This window comes from Pseudophryne corroboree, chromosome 7 (assembly GCF_028390025.1).
Source record: "Pseudophryne corroboree isolate aPseCor3 chromosome 7, aPseCor3.hap2, whole genome shotgun sequence".
NCBI lineage: Eukaryota > Metazoa > Chordata > Amphibia > Anura > Myobatrachidae > Pseudophryne > Pseudophryne corroboree.
In genome coordinates, this window is record NC_086450.1 from 423269336 (window position 1) to 423294006 (window position 24671).

At 48.0% G+C, this 24671-nt stretch overlaps 1 protein-coding gene across 2 annotated transcripts in view; it reads right to left on the minus strand.

The window, feature by feature from the left end:
* AXIN1 (axin 1) overlaps positions 1-24671 on the minus strand; it is a 117034-nt gene that overhangs the window by 14343 nt on the left and 78020 nt on the right. For both annotated transcript variants that reach the window (XM_063934819.1, XM_063934820.1), the window contains exons 4-7: positions 23949-24045; positions 21631-21768; positions 11669-12222; positions 3788-3964 (exon numbers count right to left, since the gene is read on the minus strand). In XM_063934819.1, the coding sequence (XP_063790889.1) occupies positions 3788-3964; positions 11669-12222; positions 21631-21768; positions 23949-24045 (966 nt within the window). The remainder of the gene's footprint in view (positions 1-3787; positions 3965-11668; positions 12223-21630; positions 21769-23948; positions 24046-24671) is intronic.

A 24671-nucleotide genomic window follows, 5' to 3' on the forward strand; every position in this document is an offset into this window, starting at 1 on the left:
CTCCAGACTTGACCACTGTCCTTGGAAGTTTCTTCCCTGAGTGACTGCCCCCCATCCTCGGAGGCTTGCATCCGTGGTCACCAGGACCCAGTCCTGTATGCCGAATCTGCGGCCCTCGAGAAGATGAGCACTCTGCAGCCACCACAGCAGAGACACCCTGGCCCTTGGGGACAGGGTGATCAACCGATGCATCTGAAGATGCGATCCGGACCATTTGTCCAACAGATCCCACTGAAAGATCCTTGCATGGAACCTGCCGAAGGGAATTGCTTCGTAAGAAGCCACCATCTTTCCCAGGACTCGCGTGCAGTGATGCACCGACACCTGTTTTGGTTTCAGGAGGTCCCTGACCAGAGATGACAATTCCTGGTCCTTCTCCACCGGGAGAAACACCTTCTTCTGTTCTGTGTCCAGAATCATGCCCAGGAAAAGCAGACGAGTCGCAGGAATCAGCTGCGACTTTGGGATATTCAGAATCCAGCCGTGCTGTAGCAACACTTCCCGAGAGAGTGCTACGCTGACTAACAACTGCTCTCTGGACCTCACCTTTATAAGGAGATCGTCCAAGTACGGGATAATTATAACTCCCTTCTTCCGAAGGAGTATCATCATTTCGGCCATTACCTTGGTAAATACTCTCGGTGCCGTGGACAGACCAAACGGCAACGTCTGGAATTGGTAATGACAATCCTGTACCACAAACCTGAGGTACTCCTGGTGAGGTGGGTAAATGGGGACATGCAAGTAAGCATCCTTGATGTCCAGCGACACCATAAAATCCCCCTCTTCCAGGCTTGCAATAACCGCCCTGAGCGATTCCATTTTGAACTTGAACTTCCTTATATAAGTGTTCAAGGATTTTAAATTCAGAATGGGTCTCACCGAACCGTCTGGTTTCGGTACCACAAACATTGTGGAATAGTAACCCCGTCCCTGTTGAAGGAGGGGAACCTTGATTATCACCTGCTGGAGGTACAGCTTGTTAATTGCCGCCAGTACTACCTCCCTTTCCCTGGGAGCAGCTGGCAAGGCTGATTTGAGGTAACGGCGAGGGGGAGTCGCCTCTAACTCCAGCTTGTATCCCTGAGATACAATTTGTACAGCACAGAGATCCACCTGTGAGCGAACCGACTGGTTTCGGAGTTGAAGTTTCAACTCCGAAGTTTCGGAGTTGAAGTTTCGGAGAGGCGCCCCCACCACACCTGGCTCCGCCTGTGGAGCCCCAGCGTCATGCGGTGGACTTAGAGGAAGCGGGGGAGGATTTTTGTTCCTGGGAACTGGGTGCCTGGTGCAGCTTCTTTCCTCTACCCCTGCCTCTGGGCAGAAAGGATGCGCCTCTGACCAGCTTGCCTTTCTGAGGCCGAAAGGACTGTACATGATAATACGGTGCTTTCTTAGGCTGTGAGGGAACCTGAGGTAAAAAAGTTGACTTCCCAGCTGTTGCTGTGGATACGAGGTCCGAGAGACCGTCCCCAAACAATTCCTCACCCTTATAAGGCAAAACCTCTATGTGTCTTTTAGAATCAGCATCACCTGTCCACTGCCGAGTCCATAATACTCTCCTGGCAGAAATGGACATTGCATTAATTCTAGATGCCAGCAGGCAAATGTCCCTCTGTGCATCGCGCATATATAAGACGACGTCTTTTATATGTTCGATGGTTAGCAAAATAGTTTCCCTGTCGAGGGAATCAATGTTGTCTGACAGGGTATCAGACCATGCTGCTGCAGCACTACACATCCATGCTGAAGCAATAGCAGGTCTCAGTATAGTACCCGAGTGTGTATACACAGACTTCAGGATAGTTTCCTGCTTTCTATCCGCAGGCTCCTTTAGGGTGGCCGTACCTGAGACGGCAGTGCCACCTTTTTTGATAAGCGTGTGAGCGCCTTGTCCACCCTAGGGGATGTTTCCCAACGTAACCTGTCCGTTGGCGGGAAAGGGTACGCCATCAGTAACCTCTTAGAAATCACTAGTTTCTTATCGGGGGAACTCCACGCTTCTTCACACAAATCATTTAATTCATCAGATGGGGGAAAAGTCACTGGCTGCTTTTTCTCCCCAAACATAATACCCTTCTTGGTAGTAACCGGGTTAACATCAGAAATGTGCAATACATTTTTCATTGCAGTAATCATGCATCGGATGGCCTTTGTAGACTGTACATTTGTCTCATCCTCACCCACACTGGAGTCAGACTCCGTGTCGACATCTGTGTCTACCATCTGAGCTAGCGGGCGTTTTTGAGCCCCTGATGGCCTCTGAGACGCTTGGGCAGGCGCGGGCTGAGATCCCGGCTGTCCCAAGGCTGCTGCGTCATCGAACCTTTTATGTAAGGAGTTGACACTGTCTGTTAAGACCTTCCACATATCCATCCAATCCGGTGTCGGCCCCGTCGGGGGCGACACCACACTTATATGCCCCTGCTCCGCCTCCACGTAACCCTCCTCATCAAACATGTCGACACAGCCGTACCGACACACCGCACACACACAGGGAATGCTCAGACTGAGGACAGGACCCCACAAAGTCCTTTGGGGAAACAGAGAGAGAGAGTATGCCAGCACACACCACAGCGCTATATAACACAGGGATTTACACTATAATGAGTGATTTTTCCCAATAGCTGCTTATCCTATTTGCGCCTAAATTTATGTGACCCCCCTCTCTTTTTTACCCTTCTCGTACAGGATACTGCAGGGGAGAGCCTGGGGAGCGTCCTTCCAGCGGAGCTGTGAAGAGAAAATGGCGCTGGTGTGCTGAGGAAGAAGGCCCCGCCCCCTCAGCGGCGGGCTTCTCCCACGTTTTGTATAGCTTAATGGCGGGGTTTTTTACACATATACAGTTTCCCAGACTGTATTATGTGTATTTAGTGCCAAAAGGTATTCTTATTGCTGCCCAGGGACCCCCCCCCCCCCAGCGCTCTGCACCCTACAGTGACCGGAGTGTGTGGTGTGCAGTGGGAGCAATGGCGCACAGCTGCAGTGCTGTGCGCTACCTTAATGAAGACCGGAGTCTTCTGCCGCCGATTTCATCTCCTTCTTCTGTCTTCTGGCTCTGCAAGGGGGAGGGCGGCGCAGCTCCGGGAACGGACGATCGAGGTCAGGCCCTGTGTTCGAACCCTCTGGAGCTAATGGTGTCCAGTAGCCTAAGAAGCACAAGCTAGCTGCACGCAGGTAGGTTTGCTTCTCTCCCCTCAGTCCCACGTAGCAGTGAGTCTGTAGCCAGCAGATCTCACTAAAAATAAAAAACCTAACAAATACTTTCTTTCTAGCAAGCTCAGGAGAGCCCACTAGGAGCACCCAGCTCTGGCCGGGCACAGATTCTAACTGAGGTCTGGAGGAGGGGCATAGAGGGAGGAGCCAGTGCACACCAGATAGTACCTAATCTTTCTTTTAGAGTGCCCAGTCTCCTGCCCGTCTATTCCCCATGGTCCTTACGGAGTTCCCAGCATCCACAAGGACGTCAGAGAAAAGAAAATGTTTCATATGATGAATTTATCTGGCCACTAAGTTTAAACAGCGAAAATCAGCCTACAGTGGTATTTGTACTTTACGTGCCTGATACAGCGAACGCAAGCAGGACGCAGAGAAGCTAATGGTACATAAAGAGACAACACAAAATGCGTGCTGTCCAGCTACAAAGTGTGCAGATACGCAAGTCTCACACGACAACACAACTAACAGGATTTACATCCCTCAGACAGGTTTGGGACTTACGTTATAACTTCAGGATAACAGGGGAACAGGGGCAGCCAAGCAATCGGTGCTGGAGCAGATAACTCACCTATGGGCGGTTTTCTTGTGCCTGCTAATCTCTTTCTCTCCCTCCATTATCCACTGCATGATCTTCTGGTGTCTCTCTGCATCTTCCGGAACAACAGGCATTTCATAGCTGGCACTTTCAATCTTTCCGGAGTCCACTTTCTTGGCGTTCCTTTTGGCGAGCATGCTTACTTTCCCACTGGAAGACAGAACCTATGTTACAGACGCTGCTACATGCTAGCAACCTCGGGAAGGAGTTGTCCTATGGCTAAGTGCATGGAGACACTTGCAGGGAAGCCTGTTCTGTGATTGCATTACCCTGGGTCACTATGTTCCAAGCATAAAGAATGATTATAAACTCTAGTGGCAACTGCACATTTCCGTAGCCTATGCTAACATATCCTAACACTTCAGGCTAATGTCTGGATTCTCTGACTGTATGGACAGACAATTGCTCACAGGCACAATGATTGGATACTTTATCAGCAACTGTTGAAAAATGATTTCATTGGGCAGCACAGTTGTTGTAATGGTTAGCACTACTGCCTCACAGACTGAGGTTTTGGATTCCCACCACGCTATGTGGAGTTTTATATGCTCTCCGTGCTTGTGTGTTTCCTCTGGGCATTCCAAACATATACTGGTTGGTAAATTGGCTCCTAACAGAAATGAACCCTAGCATGTACATGTGGTAGGAAATATAGATTGTAAGCTCCACTGGGCCAGGGACTGATGTGACCGGGCAACTATATGTAATGCACTGCAGAATATGTATGCGCTATATGAATAACTGAAAGTGAGTGAGTGTGTGTGTGTGTGTGTGTGTGTGTGTGTGTGTGTGTGTGTGTATGTATGTATATATATATATATATATATATATCTATCTATATCAATACGGGGGGGGGGGGGGGGGTGATCGGGGACGCAAATTATTACAGTTGGAGTCCATGTGGATCCATAGGCTTAACACTTTGAAACCTGGGGGGCTTAATGACAATCTGGGATTAATCAACTTTTTGTGAATGTGGTTAGGTCCTAGTTTACCGACTCCATGTTTAATGTAACTCATTTTTGGGGGGCTCTGTGCCGATGTCACTAATAATTTATTCCTAAAATACAAGGCATTATCATTAAATTCAGCTGCCATACAAAAGGTGCCCTTTTTAGAATTTTTGTCACATTCAGCAGGTTCTCTTTGTTTTTTAATATTTGGACCTATAGGTGTGCATTTTTCTGTTTGCAGTTTTAGATGTCCTTAAGTGTATGTTTAATAGAGTTTGCACTAATATTTTTAGATTGATGTTTTTATGCATTATTGACCGTCAAAAGTCATCTTAACATGTCACCCATTTTATTGTTTCTTCTTGTTTGTATTGCACAGTCGACAGCGTTTCTATGGTAACGCAAATGTCTTCCTTGCCAGGGCTCTAGATCTCGTGGGATCGGCTGACACATTGGAGGTAGCTTGAGTGACGCGGCCAGGGCATGACACTCGGGCAGCGAGTAAAGCCTCGAGTGGTAGCCATGTTAACGCGGCTCGCACTTGTGACATCACTTCCGGTTCCGCCGAGACGCGAGCAGCCGGGCGGAAGTCATGCAAGGGCGGCCAGACGGACACGCTGCAGCTGTAGATTGGATGGGGTCAGGGGGTAAGTGTTTGTCTTGTCTATTTAAACACACATGTTTGGCACTTATGTTATCCTGAAGAAGGGGACCAGGTCTCCGAAACGTTGATATGATTTGCACAAATATATGATTGCTGTTATAAGTCTCTGAGTGCCGCCTCGGTTCTTTCCCTATATATATATATATATATATATATATATATATATATATATATATATATATATATATATATACACACATATATACACACACACACACACACACACACACACAAGGATCCACTGCGCTCGCCATTCCCAGGAGAGGGATGCACTCATGTACTCCCCATCCCTAGGTTGGGGTGCGGTGGACTGTGACCACCGACCTCAAATATGCATATACAGAGAACCCTGCACTCTCCTTGGCAGCTTCATTCACCTTAATGCTTTAGTATACATCTGAATAAACAGGGGGGTTTTGGTTTATGAAATGTACAAAGTGTGGCAGGTAAGCTTTAAACCAGGTAAGCACATTTTCCCCTATGAGACAGAAGTAGCCAGGTCCCTAAAAAATCTATGTGAAAGTTTGAGTAGGACTTGCGGAGAAATGGGGTCCCGTGGAGTGGGCCGCAAGCTTACATGCATTGTACAATACATAAACCAAAACCCCATTGTTTATTCAGATGTATACTAAAGCATTAAGGTGAATGAAGCTGCCAAGGAGAATGCAGGGTTCTCTGTATGTATATGTATATGTATATATATATATATATATATATATATAAAATAAGAATTTACTCACCGGTAATTCTATTTCTCGTAGTCCGTAGTGGATGCTGGGAACTCCGTAAGGACCATGGGGAATAGACGGGCTCCGCAAGAGACTGGGCACTCTATAGAAAAGATTAGGTACTATCTGGTGTGCACTGGCTCCTCCCTCTATGCCCCTCCTCCAGACCTCAGTTAGGGAAACTGTGCCCGGAAGAGCTGACATTACAAGGAAAGGATTTTTGGAATCCAGGGTAAGACTCATACCAGCCACACCAATCACACCGTACAACTTGTGATAACCTTACCCAGTTAACAGTATGAACAACAACTGAGCCTCACTCAACGGATGGCTCATAACAATAACCCTTATTTAAGCAATAACTATATACACGTATTGCAGAAAGTCCGCACTTGGGACGGGCGCCCAGCATCCACTACGGACTACGAGAAATAGAATTACCGGTGAGTAAATTCTTATTTTCTCTGACGTCCTAGTGGATGCTGGGAACTCCGTAAGGACCATGGGGATTATACCAAAGCTCCCAAACGGGCGGGAGAGTGCGGATGACTCTGCAGCACCGAATGAGCAAACACAAGGTCCTCCTCAGCCAGGGTATCAAACTTGTAGAACTTTGCAAAGGTGTTTGAACCCGACCAAGTAGCCGCTCGGCAAAGCTGTAAAGCCGAGACCCCTCGGGCAGCCGCCCAAGAAGAGCCCACCTTCCTTGTGGAATGGGCTTTTACTGATTTTGGATGCGGCAATCCAGCCGCAGAATGAGCCAGCTGAATCGTGCTACAGATCCAGCGAGCAATAGTTTGCTTCGAAGCAGGAGCACCCAGCTTGTTGGGTGCATGCAGGATAAACAGCGAGTCAGTCTTCCTGACTCCAGCCGTTCTGGAAACATATTTTCAAAGCCCTGACTATGTCCAGCAACTTGGAGTCCTCCAAGTCCCGAGTAGCCGCAGGCACCACAATAGGTTGGTTCAAATGAAACGATGATACCACCTTTGGTAGAAATTGGGGACGAGTCCTCAATTCTGCCCTGTCCATATGGAAGATCAGATATGGGCTTTTACATGACAAAGCCGCCAATTCCGACACACGCCTAGCCGATGCTAAGGCCAACAGCATGACCACTTTCCACGTGATATACTTTAGTTCCACGGTCTTAAGTGGCTCAAACCAGTGGGATTTCAGGAAATCCAACACAACGTTAAGATCCCAGGGTGCCACTGGTGGCACAAAAGGGGGCTGAATATGCAGCACTCCCTTAACAAACGTCTGAACCTGAGGCAGTGACGCCAGTTCTTTTTGAAAGAAAATGGATAGGGCCGAAATCTGGACCTTTATGGACCCCAATTTTAGGCCCATAGTCACCCCTGACTGTAGGAAGTGCAGGAATCGACCCAGCTGGAATTCCTCTGTAGGGGCCGTCCTGGTCTCACACCAAGCAACATATTTTCGCCATATACGGTGATAATGCTTTGCTGTCACGTCCTTCCTAGCCTTTATCAGCGTAGGAATAACTTCATCCGGAATGCCTGTTTTCGCTAGGATCCGGCGTTCAACCGCCATGCCGTCAAACGCTGCCGCGGTAAGTCTTGGAACAGACAGGGCCCTTGTTGCAGCAGGTCCTGTCTGAGAGGCAGAGGCCATGGGTCCTCTGTGCGCATTTCTTGCAGTTCCGGGTACCAAGTCCTTCTTGGCCAATCCGGAACAATGAGTATTGTTCTTATTCCTCTCTTTCTTACTATTCTCAGTACCTTGGGTATGAGAGGAAGAGGAGGAAACACATATACCGACTGGTACACCCACGGTGTCACTAGGGCGTCCACAGCTATCGCCTGAGGGTCCCTTGACCTGGCGCAATATATATATATATATATAAAATATAATGACAGTCCTGTACCACAAACCTGAGGTACTCCTGGTGAAGTGGGTAAACGGGGACATGCAAGTAAGCATCCTTGATGTCCAGCGACACCATAAAATCCCCCTCTTCCAGGCTTGCAATAACCGCTCTGAGCGATTCCATTTTGAACTTGAATTTCTTTATATAAGTGTTCAAGGATTTTAAATTTAGAATGGGTCTCACCGAACCGTCCGGTTTCGGTACCACAAACATTATGGAATAGTAACCCCTTCCCTGTTGAAGGAGGGGGACCCTGATAATCACTTGCTGGAGGTACAGCTTGTGAATTGCCGCCAGTACACTACATCCCTTTCAATGGGGGAAGCTGGCAAGGCTGATTTGAGGTAACGGCGGGGGAAAGTCGCTTCGAATTCCAGCTTGTATCCCTGAGATACAATTTTTACAGCCCAGAGATCCACCTGTGAGCGAACCCACTGGTTGCTGAAGTTTCGGAGACGCTCCCCCACCACACCTGGCTCCGCCTGTGGAGCCCCAACGTCATGCGGTGGACTTAGTGGAAGCAGGGGAGGACTTTTGTTCCTGGGAACTGGCTGCATGGTGCAGCTACTTACCTCTACCCCTGCCTCTGGCAAGAAAGGATGCGCCCCTGCCCCTCTTGCTTTTCTGAGAACGAAAAGACTGCATTTGATAATATGGTGCTTTCTTAGGCTGTGAGGAAACCTGAGGCAAGAAAGTCGACTTTCCAGCTGTCGCTGTGGACACGAGGTCCGATAGACCGTCCCCAAACAATTCCTCACCCGTATAAGGCAAAACCTCCATGTGTTTTTTAGAATCAGCATCTCCTGTCCATTGCCGAGTCCATAAGACCCTCCTGGCAGAAATGGACATAGCATTAATTCTAGAGCCCAGCAGGCAAATGTCCCTCTGAGCATCCCGCATATATAAGACGACGTCTTTTATATGGCCCAGGGTTAGTAAAACAGTATCCCTGTCGAGGGAATCTATGTCGTCTGACAGAGTATCTGTCCATGCTGCTACAGCACTACACATCCAGGCTGAAGCAATAGCAGGTCTCAGTAGAGTACCAAAGTGTGTATACACTGACTTCAGGATAGCTTCCTGCTTTCTATCCGCAGGCTCCTTTAGGGCGGCCGTATCCTGAGACGGCAGGGCCACCTTTTTAGATAAGCGTGTCAGCGCCTTGTCCACCCTAGGGGATGTTTCCCAACGTAACCTGTCCGTTAGCGGGAAAGGGTACGCCATCACTAACCTCTTAGAAATCACTAGTTTCTTATCAGGGGAACTCCACGCTTCTTCACATAATTCATTTAATTCATCAGATGGGGGAAAAATCACTGGCTGCTTTTTCTCCCCAAACATATAAACCCTCTTGGTATTAACAGGGTTAATCTCAGAAATGTGTAATACATCTTTCATTGCAATAATCATGTATCGGATGGCCTTGGTCATTTTAGACTGTAAATGTGCCTCATCATCGTCGACACTTGAGTCGGACTCCGTGTCGACATCTGTGTCAACCATCTGAGATAGAGGGCGTTTATGAGCCCCTGATGGTTTCTGAGTCGCCTGGGCAGGCGCGGGCTGAGACCCCGGCTGTCCCAAGGCTGCAGCGTCATCAAACCTTTTATGTAAGGAGCTTACATTGTCGTTTAAGACCTTCCACATATCCATCCAATCAGGTGTCGGCCCCGACGGGGGTGACACCACACTTATCTGCCCTTGCTCCGCCTCCACGTAACCCTCCTCATCAAACATGTCGACACAGCCGTACCGACACACTGCACACACACACAGGGAATGCTCAGACTGAGGACAGGACCCCACAAAGTCCTTTGGGGAGACAGAGAGAGAGTATGCCAGCACACACCACAGCGCTATATAACACAGGGATTTTCACTTATAATAAGTGATTACACAATAGCTGCCTTATATGTTTTATTTGCGCCTAAATTTATGTGTCCCCCCACTCTTTTACCCTTCTTGTACCTGGATACTGCAGGAGAGAGCCTGGGGAGCTGCTTCCAGCAGAGCTGTGAAGAGAAAATGGCGCTGGTGTGCTGAGGAAGAAGGCCCCGCCCCCTCAGTGGCGGGCTTCTGTCCCGCTTTCTGTGTAAAAAAAATGGCGGGGGTTTTTACATATATACAGTTCCAGACTGTATCTATGTATTTTTATTGCCAAAAGGTACTTCAGGAGAGCCCACTAGGAGCACCCAGCTCTGGCCGGGCACAGATTCTAACTGAAGTCTGGAGGAGGGGCATAGAGGGAGGAGCCAGTGCACACCAGATAGTACCTAATCTTTTCTTTAGAGTGCCCAGTCTCCTGCAGAGCCCGTCTATTCCCATGGTCCTTACGGAGTTCCCAGCATCCACTAGGACGTCAGAGAAATATATATATATATATATATAGATATATATAGATATATATGTGTGTATATGGTTCGGTTTTACTCGAGGCTCGAACCGGCATCTTATTGGATCACGGATGTCACGCGTTTTGGATAGCCAATAAGCAAAACCCGAAATACCAGAGTACAACCGAACCCACTCATCTCTAAATATATATATATATATATATATATATATATATATATATATATATACACACATACATACACACACACACACACACACACACACACACACATATACATATATATATATATACACACATACACACACACACACATTTATTTTATGGCTTACCTCTTTGTCTGTTGCTACCTGATATTGTTCTATGACCCTTTTGTTCCCACTTGTAAAAGCGCAACTGGACATGCTGGCGTTATTAAGTAAACGTTAATGAATAATAATAAAATAGCCGCCAGGATTTCTCAGGACCTGGCATCGGGCTGCAGCCAATGAAATGCACGTCAGGTACAGTTTATTTAAAGTGCAGCCCTGGAGGAAGCAACGTGCGTTACCCTTCAATGTCACCAGCTCCTTGTGAGCTGATGGAGCTGGATACCGGCTCATATTATAAAAGCAAAGCCATGATGAAGCAACATTTACAACGGAATGTTTTAGCATTCATATTTTTCTGCATGCACGCCACACTATACGGAGCTATAAATGATACAGTGCCCGCGCTATGCTGCGGCATTAGAGTGAACACTGCGTAGTGAAATACAAGGAAATATAACCATGTACTTTGTGGTAAAAAATGACTGCGGCATCACAAAGGGGGGCATTGAATAGGCATACTGTATTTAGAATCGCTTCCACATTAGCGTTATACAAAGGGGTCAATTCAATTCGGCAACAGATGAATAGTGCCGGGAATTAGCTCCCGACGCTATTCAATTCAGCTACTAGTTACCCGCAATTGTCGGGAAATCTTCTCTCACCCCCGGGGGGTGAGAGAAGAAAACCGACAAAAGTGCTGCCACGCGAGGCTGATTCTGTCGGGAATCAGCATCACCGCGGGTAGTTAAGTCGGAGAATGCCCATTCTCCTGACAAAACTACCTGTTAAGTCGGCGAGAACGGGCATTCACCGACTTAACTTTAGCTGAATTGAATAGCGTCGAGACCTAATTCCCGGCGCTATTCATCTGTTGCCGAATTGAATCGACCCCAAAGAGGCTTCAGGTGACATGGAAAGCATCTTAAACTGTAGATTGCGTCTGACACTTACCTGTAGCCCAAAGAATCCATGGGATTGGGAGCCATCCCCATGCTCTCTGCATAATTACGGGATTTGGTTGCATAGTTGTGAGGTTCTACATTCCAGGCAAAGTTGCTTTGTACTCTTTGTGTGGCCTCAGCCTCAATCTGTTCCTTAGGTTTCACCCCGCTGTGATGGTGAACATGGTGATAGGTGTGTTTATGGTACAGGTTGGACGCCTCTAGTTTTGACCCAGACTTGGCTGAATGCTTGCCGTGTCCAGATTGCATTGTTCCCACAGAGACGGGTAGGCCCTTGCCCGGATGGCCTCCATCGGGTGAGCGTGGCTTTGGAGAATGGCGACCAGGGCCCGGTGACTGGCAACCTGGAGTTTTCATGACACGTTGCACATGTTCATCAAGAATGGATTCTGGATTTTCCTCGTGGGCATCTCGGATCTGCATCCCCGCACAACCCATCTCGGAATATCGGGAACCATAATGATGCACAGGTTGGCTTGAAGGCAACTTGTGGCTAACCATTGAGGGTGCGGACGAGACATCAGCATCGTCCCCTTCCTCTTCCTGTGTTAACAATAAGGGGGAAGAGTCATTTGTTCATTCATAGTAATATTCTTTACATATTTCCATTCTTTCACAATACAGCTCATATAGTCACTGTTTTACAGTGTTATGTATGGGATAGCGTATATACAACCGGCCACTAGATGGCACCGTTGTAGCACAGGTCGACTCAAGAATTTATTGTTGCTGTCTGACCTTGTCAAATAGATTTGATTTTTTTTTTTTTTTTTACTATTATCATTATTATTTTGACCCAAGCAAATAGACAAATTGAAAAACAAATTCATGTGTACTGTCTTGTTTACTGCAGATTAGAGATTACAACATGCACACAAACCACTGCAGTACTAGCATCGATCCAGCCACCTGCATATATGTGTGAGCAAGAAGAGGTTGCGTGGCATTTAAATAATAGATGAACTACATCTTGAATGTTAAAGGTCAGCTTATTCAGCAGGGAGACAGAGATACAGCAGCCTGGTGCTCTTATGAACCTTGCTGTAATGTTTGGAGCACACGGAACAGTTGCACTTGAAAGCATTTCCAAGAGTTAAATGCAGAGACTCCTTTACTATAGCACCAAAACCCCAAAAACAGGATCACTGGGAGCTATTCATTACCGCACAAATACCAATTCAATCAATTACTGTATCTACAATCCCCCCCCCCCCCCCGCCAACCATAGACCTGGAGTTTACTTCAGCTTTTTCCATAAATGACTGACAGTCTCAGCTGTATTACTAGAGGAGTGTGGGCTGTCAATCGTCAAACGTGCGACAGAGGAGCTCCCGGTGCAAACCGCGGAGAATGTCTGGCAACTCTTGGGACAACCGGAAGAGAGATGGTAGGGGATGTGGGGCCTCATTCTAGATCAGACACAGCAGCGCACGTGTCTGCGTTATTGCCGCAGTCACGTCTGTGACTTTGGGGGAAGATGTATTAACCTGGAGAAGGGATAAAGACGTGATAAAGCAGTGATAAGCGCAAGGTGATAATGCACCTGCCAATCATTGCGGATTTGAAAAATGACAGTGAGGAGCTGATTGGCTGGTGCTTTATCACTTCTCCAGGCCTAATACATCTGCCCCATTGTGCTGTAACAGACTGATATGTGCTCTGGCCATAACGGTGTTAATGCACATATATTTATATAATAAGATTTTACTTACCGATAAATCTATTTCTCGTAGTCCGTAGTGGATGCTGGGACTCCGTCAGGACCATGGGGAATAGCGGCTCCGCAGGAGACAGGGCACAAAATTTAAAAGTTTGACCACTAGGTGGTGTGCACTGGCTCCTCCCCCTATGACCCTCCTCCAAGCCTCAGTTAGGATACTGTGCCCGGACGAGCGTACACAATAAGGAAGGATTTTGAATCCCGGGTAAGACTCATACCAGCCACACCAATCACACCGTACAACTTGTGATCTGAACCCAGTTAACAGTATGACAAACGTAGGAGCCTCTGAACAGACGGCTCACAACAATAACAACCCGATTTTTTTGTAACAATAACTATGTACAAGTATTGCAGACAATCCGCACTTGGGATGGGCGCCCAGCATCCACTACGGACTACGAGAAATAGATTTATCGGTAAGTAAAATCTTATTTTCTCTGACGTCCTAGTGGATGCTGGGACTCCGTCAGGACCATGGGGATTATACCAAAGCTCCCAAACGGGCGGGAGAGTGCGGATGACTCTGCAGCACCGAATGAGAGAACTCCAGGTCCTCCTTAGCCAGGGTATCAAATTTGTAGAATTTTACAAACGTGTTCTCCCCTGACCACGTAGCTGCTCGGCAGAGTTGTAATGCCGAGACCCCTCGGGCAGCCGCCCAAGATGAGCCCACCTTCCTTGTGGAATGGGCCTTGACAGATTTAGGCTGTGGCAGGCCTGCCACAGAATGTGCAAGTTGAATTGTGCTACAAATCCAACGAGCAATCGTCTGCTTAGAAGCAGGAGCACCCAGCTTGTTGGGTGCATACAGTATAAACAGCGAGTCAGATTTTCTGACTCCAGCCGTCCTTGAAATATATATTTTCAATGCTCTGACAACGTCCAGCAACTTGGAATCCTCCAAATCGCTAGTAGCCAGAGGCACCACAATAGGCTGGTTCAGGTGAAACGCTGAAACCACCTTAGGCAGAAAGTGAGGACGCGTCCGCAGTTCTGCCCTGTCCGAATGGAAAATCAGATATGGGCTTTTATACGATAAAGCCGCCAATTCTGACACTCTCCTGGCTGAAGCCAGGGCCAGTAGCATGGTTACTTTCCATGTAAGATATTTCAAATCCACCGATTTGAGTGGCTCAAACCAATGGGATTTGAGAAAATCCAAAACTACATTAAGATCCCACGGTGCCACTGGGGGCACAACCGGGGGCTGTATATGTAGTACTCCTTTTACAAAAGTCTGGACTTCAGGAACTGAAGCCAATTCTTTCTGGAAGAAAATCGACAGGGCCGAAATTTGAACCTTAATGGACCCTAATTTGAGGCCCATAGACAATCCTGTTTGCAGGAAATGTAGGAATCGACCCAGTTGAAATTCCTCCGTCGGGGCCTTCCTGGCCTCACACCACGCAACATATTTTCTCCAAATGCGGTGATAATGTTGTGCAGTCACCTCCTTCCTGGCTTTTACCAGGGTAGGGATGACCTCTTCCGGAATGCCTTTTTCCCTTAGGATTCGGCGTTCAACCGCCATGCCGTCAAACGCAGCCGCGGTAAGTCTTGGAATAGACACGGTCCCTGCTGAAGCAGGTCCCGTCTTAGAGGTAGAGGCCACGGATCTTCCGTGAGCATCTCCTGAAGTTCCGGGTACCAAGTTCTTCTTGGCCAATCCGGAGCGACGAGTATCGTTCTTACTCCCCTTTGCCGTATAATTCTCAGTACTTTTGGTATGAGAGGCAGAGGAGGAAACACATACACTGACTGGTACACCCATGGTGTTACCAGAGCGTCTACAGCTATTGCCTGAGGGTCTCTTGACCTGGCGCAATACCTGTCCAGTTTTTTGTTGAGGCGGGACGCCACCATGTCCACCATTGGTCTTTCCCAATGGACCACAATCATGTGGAAGACTTCTGGATGAAGTCCCCACTCTCCCGGGTGCAGATCGTGTCTGCTGAGGAAGTCTGCTTCCCAGTTGTCCACTCCCGGGATGAACACAGCTGACAGTGCTTACACATGATTTTCTGCCCAGCGGAGAATCCTTGCAGCTTCTGCCATTGCCCTCCTGCTTCTTGTGCCGCCCTGTCTGTTTACGTGGGCGACTGCCGTGATGTTGTCCGACTGAATCAACACCGGCTGACCCTGAAGCAGAGGTTTTGCCAGGATTAGAGCATTGTAGATTGCTCTTAGCTCCAGTATATTTATGTGAAGAGACGTCTCCAGGCTTGACCACACGCCCTGGAAGTTTCTTCCCTGTGTGACCGCTCCCCAGCCTCTCAGGCTGGCATCCGTGGTCACTAGGACCCAGTTCTGTATGCCGAATCTGCGGCCCTCTAACAGATGAGCACTCTGCAACCACCATAGCAGAGACACTCTTGTCCTTGTGGACAATTTTATCTGCTGATGCATCTGCAGATGCGATCCGGACCATTTGTCCAGCAGATCCCACTGAAAAGTTCGTGCATGGAATCTGCCGAATGGAATCGCTTCGTAAGAAGCTACCATTTTTCCCAGGACTCTTGTGCATTGATGCACAGATACTTTTCCTGGTTTTAGGAGGTTCCTGACTAGATCGGATAACTCCCTGGCTTTCTCCTCCGGAAGAAATACCTTTTTCTGAACAGTGTCCAGAATCATCCCTAGGAACAACAGACGTGTCGTCGGGATCAGTTGGGATTTTGGAAAATTCAGAATCCACCCGTGTTGTTGGAGCACTACTTGGGTTAGTGCTACTCCGACCTCCAGCTGTTCTCTGGATCTTGCCCTTATCAGGAGATCGTCCAAGTAAGGGATAATTAAGACGCCTTGTCTTCGAAGAAGGATCATCATTTCGGCCATTACCTTGGTAAAGACCCGGGGTGCCGTGGACAATCCAAACGGCAGCGTCTGAAACTGATAATGACAGTTTTGGACCACAAACCTGAGGTACCCTTGGTGTGAAGGACAAGTTGGAACATGAAGGTAAGCATCCTTGATGTCCAAGGACACCATAAAATCCCCTTCTTCCAGATTCGCTATCACTGCTCTGAGTGACTCCATCTTGAACTTGAATTTTTGTATGTACAGGTTCAGAGATTTTAGATTTAGAATCGGTCTTACCGAGCTGTCCGGCTTCGGTACCACAAATAGCGTGGAGTAATACCCCTGTCCCTGTTGTAGGAGGGGTACCTTGACTATCACCTGCTGAGAATACAGCTTGTGAATGGCCTCCAATACCGTCGCCCTGTCGGAGGGAGACGTTGGCAAAGCAGACTTTAGGAAACGGCGAGGAGGGGACTTCTCGAATTCCAACCTGTAACCCTGAGATACTACCTGCAGGATCCAGGGGTCCACCTGCGAGTGAGCCCACTGTGCGCTGAAATGTTTGAGGCGACCCCCCACCGCCCCTGAGTCTGCTTGTAAGGTCCCAGCGTCATGCTGACGCCTTTGTAGAAGCCGGGGAGGGCTTCTGCTCCTGGGAAGGAGCTGCTTGTTGCAGTCTCTTACCCTTTCCTTTGCCTCGGGGCAAATAGGAATGTCCTTTTGCTCGTTTGTTCTTATAGGAACGAAAGGACTGCGGCTGAAAAGCCTGCGGCTTTTTCTGCTGGGAGGTGACCTGGGGTAAAAAGGTGGATTTTCCGGCCGTTGCCGTGGCCACCAGATCCGATAGACCGACCCCAAATAATTCCTCCCCCTTATACGGCAATACTTCCATATGTCGTTTGGAATCCGCATCACCTGACCACTGGCGCGTCCATAAACTTCTTCTGGCAGATATGGACATCGCACTTACTCTTGATGCCAGAGTGCAAATATCTCTCTGTGCATCTCGCATATAAAGAAATGCATCCTTTAACTGCTCTATAGTCAGTAAAATACTGTCCCTATCCAGGGTATCAATATTTTCAGACAGTGACTCCGACCAAGCCACGCCAGCACTGCACATCCAGGCTGAGGCGATTGCTGGTCTCAGTATAACACCCGTATGTGTGTATATACTTCAGTGATCGCAAAAACGCGGCATAGCGCGTATTTTACCCAATATGAAGGTCCAGGGACTCACTTTTTCTGAATGGGTGGGTCCCCGGGGACGCGCTCCACTGGGATTGGCTGGAGGTGTAATGATTGATTTCTACCTTGTCCGGCTGCAGAGAGAACTAAATATGTGGAGAAGGAGCCTCTTGGTCAAGGGAGACATCAATCATTACACCTCTAGCCAATCTGAGTGGAGCGCGTCCCCAGGGACACACCCATTCAGAAAAAATGTATTTGACTCTTCCCTGGCGCTCTGGCCGCGACAGTGAGTGACCGTCTGTGAGTGTGTATTCATAACCCAGCAGCTACCAGCCTGTTCAGTGCTGGCGCTGCTGCAGTTCTGATCGGCTGACGCGCTGTTTTAGATATGAATCACATGGGGGAGGGGGGGCCACGCACCTCTGAAATCCTGCATGCTTCAGTAAGCGCAGCGGGGATGGGGTTGGGGAGTATGTTCCAGGCGCACACCGCACAGGAGGATCTGGCAGTGAAGGAGGGAAAGGGTGGCTACAGTGCACTACCGCACGTCAGTGCTAGTGTCCGCACGTCAGTGCTAGTGTTCCCATCCCCTAGCAAAGTCCGTCCTTGATCCTCTCTATGTAATCCATCACGAAGCTCTCATTGTACACACTTCCCTTACCACCCGGGATTTATGGAGATCAGCGGCAGCCTCTGCTTGATTTATTAGGCTGTGCACGGAGCTCGGAGGTGGTGGGGGAGGGCCGCAGTGTCCATACAGTTATTACTGTGTGCAGCCAGCTCCCAGCATAGGACAGGGCTAGGCACAAGCCAGGGGTGAGGGCTGCTCTGAACATTCAGCTCATGGAGCCCAAGAGGCTGAGCTGCAGGGAGACATGTAATAGTAGCCAGTAGCAACAGCAGGTTGGATCCTGTCCCCTCTCTCTCTCTCCCTGGCCATATTACACCATCTCTAGCCTGCACATCAAGTAGTGGGAGTCTGAGGTGGTGGCTGCAATGTGTAAGTGATCCTCTACCTGGCGCAATGTGTATAACGTGCTGTACCTGGCACATTGGGGTCGATTCTATTCGGCAACTAATGAATAGCGCCGGGAATTAGCTCCCGACGCTATTCAATTCAGCAACTAGTTACGTCGGCGATGGCCCGTTCTCGCCGACAAAACAGGTTGAATTGTCAGGAGAACGGGCATTCTCCGACTTAACTCCCCGGCGCGAGGCAGCACTTTTGTCGGGTTTCTCTTCTCATCCCCCGGGGATGAGAGAAGAATTCCCGACAATTGCAGGTAATTAGTTGCTGAATTGAATAGCGTCGGGAGCTAATTCCCGGCGCTATTCATTAGTTGCCGAATAGAATCGACCCCATTGTGTGTAACGTGCTCTATCTGGTGCAATGTGTGTAACGTGCTCTATCTGGCGCAATGTGTGTAACGTGCTCTACCTGTCGCATTGTGTATGATGTGTTCTATCTGGAGCAATATGTATAACGTGCACTAACTGGCGCAGTGTGTATAGGAGGTTCTACTTGGTGCAATGTGTATAAGCGGCACTACTGTGTGGCGTAATGTGAATTGGCACTATTATGTGGCCACGCCCCTTCCCCATGAAGTCACGCCCCTAAATTTTTGCAACTGCCTATATGCTGGGGTCTTGGAGGTGGGGCAGCAATTCACTTTCTGCCAAAGGGCACCAAAATGTCTAGTTACAGCTCTGGTGCAGGGTGTCCTGCATGCTACACAACCCAGCTGCATTGTCACCCCAACCCCCCCCCCCCCCCCCCCTTGCAACTCTTTTTTGTGGTGTCCAAATAAGATTAAGATCAATAAGAGCCTTTAACCCAATGGGACCCAGAAAAGGACCGGTTGGACCCCAATTTTCAAAAGTGAGGGGTCCCTGGGACCCACTTTTTAGGGGGCTCAGTGCGATCACTGTACTTTTTAATGTATTCTCCAGCCTCCTATCAGCTGGATCCTTGAGGGCGGCCGTATCAGGAGACGGTAACGCCACTTGCTTTGATAAGCGTGTGAGCGCCTTATCCACCCTAGGAGGTGTTTCCCAGCGCGCCCTAACCTCTGGCGGGAAAGGGTATAATGCCAATAACTTCTTTGAAATTAGCAGTTTTCTATCTGGGGTAACCCACGCTTCATCACACACTTCATTCAGTTCCTCTGATTCAGGAAAAACTATCGGTAGTTTTTTCACACCCCACATAATACCCCTTTTTGTGGTACTTGCAGTATCAGAGATATACAAAGCCTCCTTCATTGCCGTGATCATAGAACGTGTGGCCCTACTGGAAAATACGTTTGTTTCTTCACCGTCGACACTGGATTCAGTGTCAGTGTCTGGGTCTGTGTCGACCGACTGAGGTAAAGGGCGTTTTACAGCCCCTGACGGTGTCTGAGACGCCTGGACAGGTACTAACTGGTTTGCCGGCTGTCTCATGTCGTCAACCGACTTTTGTAGCGTGCTGACACTATCCCGTAATTCCATAAACAAAGCCATCCATTCTGGTGTCGACTCCCTAGGGGGTGACATCACCATTACAGGCAATTGCTCCGCCTCCACGCCAACATCGTCCTCATACATGTCGACACACACGTACCGACACACAGCAGACACACAGGGAATGCTCTGATAGAAGACAGGACCCCACTAGCCCTTTGGGGAGACAGAGGGAGAGTTTGCCAGCACACACCCAAGCGCTATAAATATATATAGGGACAACCTTAATAAGTGTGTTCCCTTTATAGCAGCTCAAATATTATAAATATCGCCAATAAGTGCCCCCCCTCTCTGTTTTTATCCTGTTTCTGTAGTGCAGTGCAGGGGAGAGTCCTGGGAGCCTTCCTCGCAGCGGAGCTGGGCAGGAAAATGGCGCTGTGTGCTGAGGAGAATAGGCCCCGCCCCCTTTTCGGCGGGCTTCTTCTCCCGGTTTTTTTGGAACCTGGCAGGGGTTAAATACATCCATATAGCCCCAGGGGCTATATGTGATATATTTTAGCCAGAATAGGTATATTACATTGCTGCCCAGGGCGCCCCCCCCAGCGCCCTGCACCCTCAGTGACCGCTGGTGTGAAGTGTGCGGAGAGCAATGGCGCACAGCTGCAGTGCTGTGCGCTACCTCATGAAGACTGAGACGTCTTCTGCCGCCGGTTTCTGGACCTCTTCTCTATTCGGCATCTGCAAGGGGGTCGGCGGCGCGGCTCCGGTGACCCATCCAGGCTGTACCTGTGATCGTCCCTCTGGAGCTAGTGTCCAGTAGCCTAAGAAGCAAATCCATCCTGCACGCAGGTGAGTTCACTTCTTCTCCCCTAAGTCCCTCGTTGCAGTGAGCCTGTTGCCAGCAGGACTCACTGAAAATAAAAAACCTAACAAACTTTTTCTAAGCAGCTCTTTAGGAGAGCCACCTAGATTGCACCCTGCTCGGACGGGCACAAAAACCTAACTGAGGCTTGGAGGAGGGTCATAGGGGGAGGAGCCAGTACACACCACCTAGTGGTCAAACTTTTAAATTTTGTGCCCTGTCTCCTGCGGAGCCGCTATTCCCCATGGTCCTGACGGAGTCCCAGCATCCACTAGGACGTCAGAGAAATATATTTATAATCATAACTGTGTTAAACAAGCACTAATCTAAAACTGTGTTCCTGTGGGGCATAGAGGGGGAGGAGCCAACTAGTAATTTCTAGTGCCGGCTCCACTCGTCCACCGGCTATACCCCAGTGTATTCACTCCAGTGTCCCTTAGTGGATGAAAGAGAAACTAGATGTATGAGGATAAACCCTACAAACGTATATGTTGAAACTGACCAGAGACAGTAACAGCGCGCCGCTTACATGAAGAACAATCATTTCATTTGCCAATAAAAGCGTTCTGAATAATTTAAGTGAAGCCATTTGGAGTAGATCAGGCATGTCCAACTCGTGTCCCTATAGCTGTTGTGAAACTGCAAGTCCCAGCATGTTTTATCAGCTGATCAGTGGAAGGTATGCTGGTAAAGCCTGCTTGGACTTGTAGTTTCACAACAGCTGGAGGGCCACGAGGTTTGACATGCCTTGAGTAGAGCAAAGGATTGTTTCCTTTGATGGAGAAAATTATTTATTAGCATTCACCTTGTAAAAGGGACATGATAAACCAACATACTGCTAGCACTCTGATGATATAACGGCAGGGGGGACTGTGAGACCAGGCTTATACAGCCGGACATGTATCCCGGACCCCTCGGTTGGACAGATACTCACAGCTCTCACGCGTTTAAGTCGCTCCTCTAACTTCTGTTCTGCTTCACGGTCTCTCAGAACTGCCTCCAAGCGACTTATAAGCTCAGCAGCAAATTTTTCAGGATCAACGTGAATATCCTTTGGTATGTGATATGTACGCTGGGGGAAACAATAAACGAGAATGCGGAAGTCTGAACTTTTCATTCTTTCATTAAGTGCAAACACAGCCTGTAGCTTACACCAGAGAGAGAAAATGAAATACCTGAAAACTATTACATTTTGCTAAACTGGCAACAATGTTAAAAAAATTCTACTTGGGGTACACCAATAAGAAAACCATGCAACGCTATACCATGTATATACTTTAGTTAAAAGAACAAAAAAACAAACAGATGTGTGCACCGACATCCAGGCCTTCTCGTGCATCACTTGGTATCATTGATCGCATTTTTTGTGCGACTTTTTCCATTAAAATGCATCCAATTCACAAAATGATGCGATAAGAATGCACAAGCAGCTTTTGCCATTTAAAATGCTACATGCATGGTGCGGCCGCTGCTGCGTACGAAATACTACACGCTACAGTGTTTTCCAAGAAACAGTAACGAGAAGAAATGTGCGCAAAGTCTGCGGTTTGGGCGCACTAACCAGGACTTTACATGGAATTAGGAGCAAGGGCTAAATAGGGTCTATTTGGGCACTCAAAAAGTAACAGGCACCAGATCAGAGCAATAATTCAACTGCTCTGATGGGCACCCGAAAATCAATTGAATTCCACCCCCAATTTGGTGTTTTGACCATTTAAAAACTATAAAAGTAGAAACAGCTTTTGAAAGGCGCGCATTAATTAAAAGGGGTGGGGGATGGGGATGAATGCTCTTCAGATTTGAATTTCATTAGCTTTCATTAACGCTTCCTCACATGCAGACGACGCAGATTAATGGAGTCGTGTAGTTTTAAGTAGATTTCCAAAAACAACGGAGCATCATTCCTAAATGATTTAGTATCACTGTGCTGGCTTATAATATATAATGCACACATGCAGTAGGTGAGTACGGATTACAAGAAGAATAAAAATGATCTAGGGTAAAGTATATGAATCAATAAAACCCGGAACCAAAAATAACCTGGAGAAACCCTTAAAGAGGGCAACCAAATAGTGCAGAGAGATGGATTAATCAAATCCCCTGGGTAAACACAAGATAGCTGAAAGCCAATGAATCGGGTCCGGAAAACAAAAGCCCCCATTCACAACGGCATGGTTGACTTGAAAAAGAACGGATCGCTCTGGAATCTAGAATGACCTGGATGTAATATTTACAGCCGACCAAATACTAAAACAACATGGATGCTGGATGATCCTTACTGTACAGAAACATATCAGAAATCCGGGGCTTTAAAAAACCATGGCTGAATGTTGCAATCATTGGGTTTAAATACGAGCAACTAAAAACAAACTGCATAAAAAAAAAAAATGGGAAGAATCTCTTCTACAATTAAAGAAGGTGCAATTGTGCAACAGGAGCTGCGACGCCAAATGTACAGTATACAAGATCGGGGCCTCCCTGTACTTGTGTGCTAACTATGCAAAAGGTCACTATCAGCAATGGCTCCCCCCAACGCACTACAGGGATCATCATTACTAAGCAGATATACCCAGCAGAGGCTGTGTGACAGGATCTTCCAGCACTGGGGTACGTGCCTGCAGGAAGCAGCGTGTGAGAAGACAGCAAACCATGTTTTTGCTGTGCTCAGGGTTCTGGATCGGATGTCAGATGCTGGAATGGTGGGTTACACAGATTACACTAATGATACACACAAAGCACCAACCTGATAGTAAATGCTAGTATTGGATATCCCAGGAAAGGCGCATTGGTTAGAACATCAGCAGGGTAATCCCAGGGTGTAGCTAAATTGGTGGTTGCAGCATTTGGGAAGCATTTTCCCACACAGCACTCATCTGGGAAGGTGGTTCTGATTTGTATTACTTTAATCATGGAAATAGACTAGGAGTCTGATGTACCATCCCAGTCATGAATGTATTGTGATGACAGTACACAATCTGAAGGTCTCCTGTGATAGATCACTATTCCAGCCATGAAAATCTCCTGTGATGTATCACTGCGCTAGCTGCGGGGAGTAGAGTAACACCGCTGCTGTTGTCCTTTATGCAGAACACTGCACAAGCCGGGAGCATCTCACAGTAATCGCCGGACAAAGGAAGACAATCCCTCCAGGCTGCCGAAGCACACAATGCACAAAGCAAAACCTGACACACGTCACTAAGGATCATTTGTAATGCGCTCCTAACAATTGCTTTAGTGAACTTTAATACTTACTGGAATGTGAGGTAGTGGCACACGTCCATTTGCTTTGGCACTTTCTTGCATTTCCCTGCGATGGTGCTTCCGTAGTCTATACGGTGGAATCCCATCTCTGTATAAAAAAGAGACACAGATTAGATTTGATCTAGATAATAACAATTTCATGTCGCAAAAACAGTAACTAGGTCCTGAAACATTGAATTGTTTATAGAACTAATGGGTATTAAAACAGCACCACCCAAAACAAGCGTTCACACACTACAGCAGGGGCAGGCAACCTGTGGAACTACACATGCCAGCATATCCTGCTACAGTTTTACTGTTAGGGCAAGCTAGACCTTTGCCTACTCTTTCTCAAATCCAGTCCTCATGGAACCCTAACCCTGCACGCTTTCCAGACCATCAAGCTGGGGCACAGGTGTGTTACTTGACTAAGGCTGGGTACACACCGTTACACAACATGACGGCAGACTCACCGCTGTGCCAACAGAGTGACCGGCGCAGGATAGCTTACACACTTGCCGATTGGCTTCTCAATATGTCGGTCTTCACAACACAGGCGGGCAGGCATGTGAATTTGCGCACCCAGCTGTGACATCGCCCCCCCACAGCAAATGGACTGATATTCAGCAGACTACATGTACATGTGGCCTGCTGCGCTGTTATATCTGAAAATATATCATTCACAGACATGATTTGCCTAAGCCCGCCACCCGCTATTGATATATTGGCCGCTTG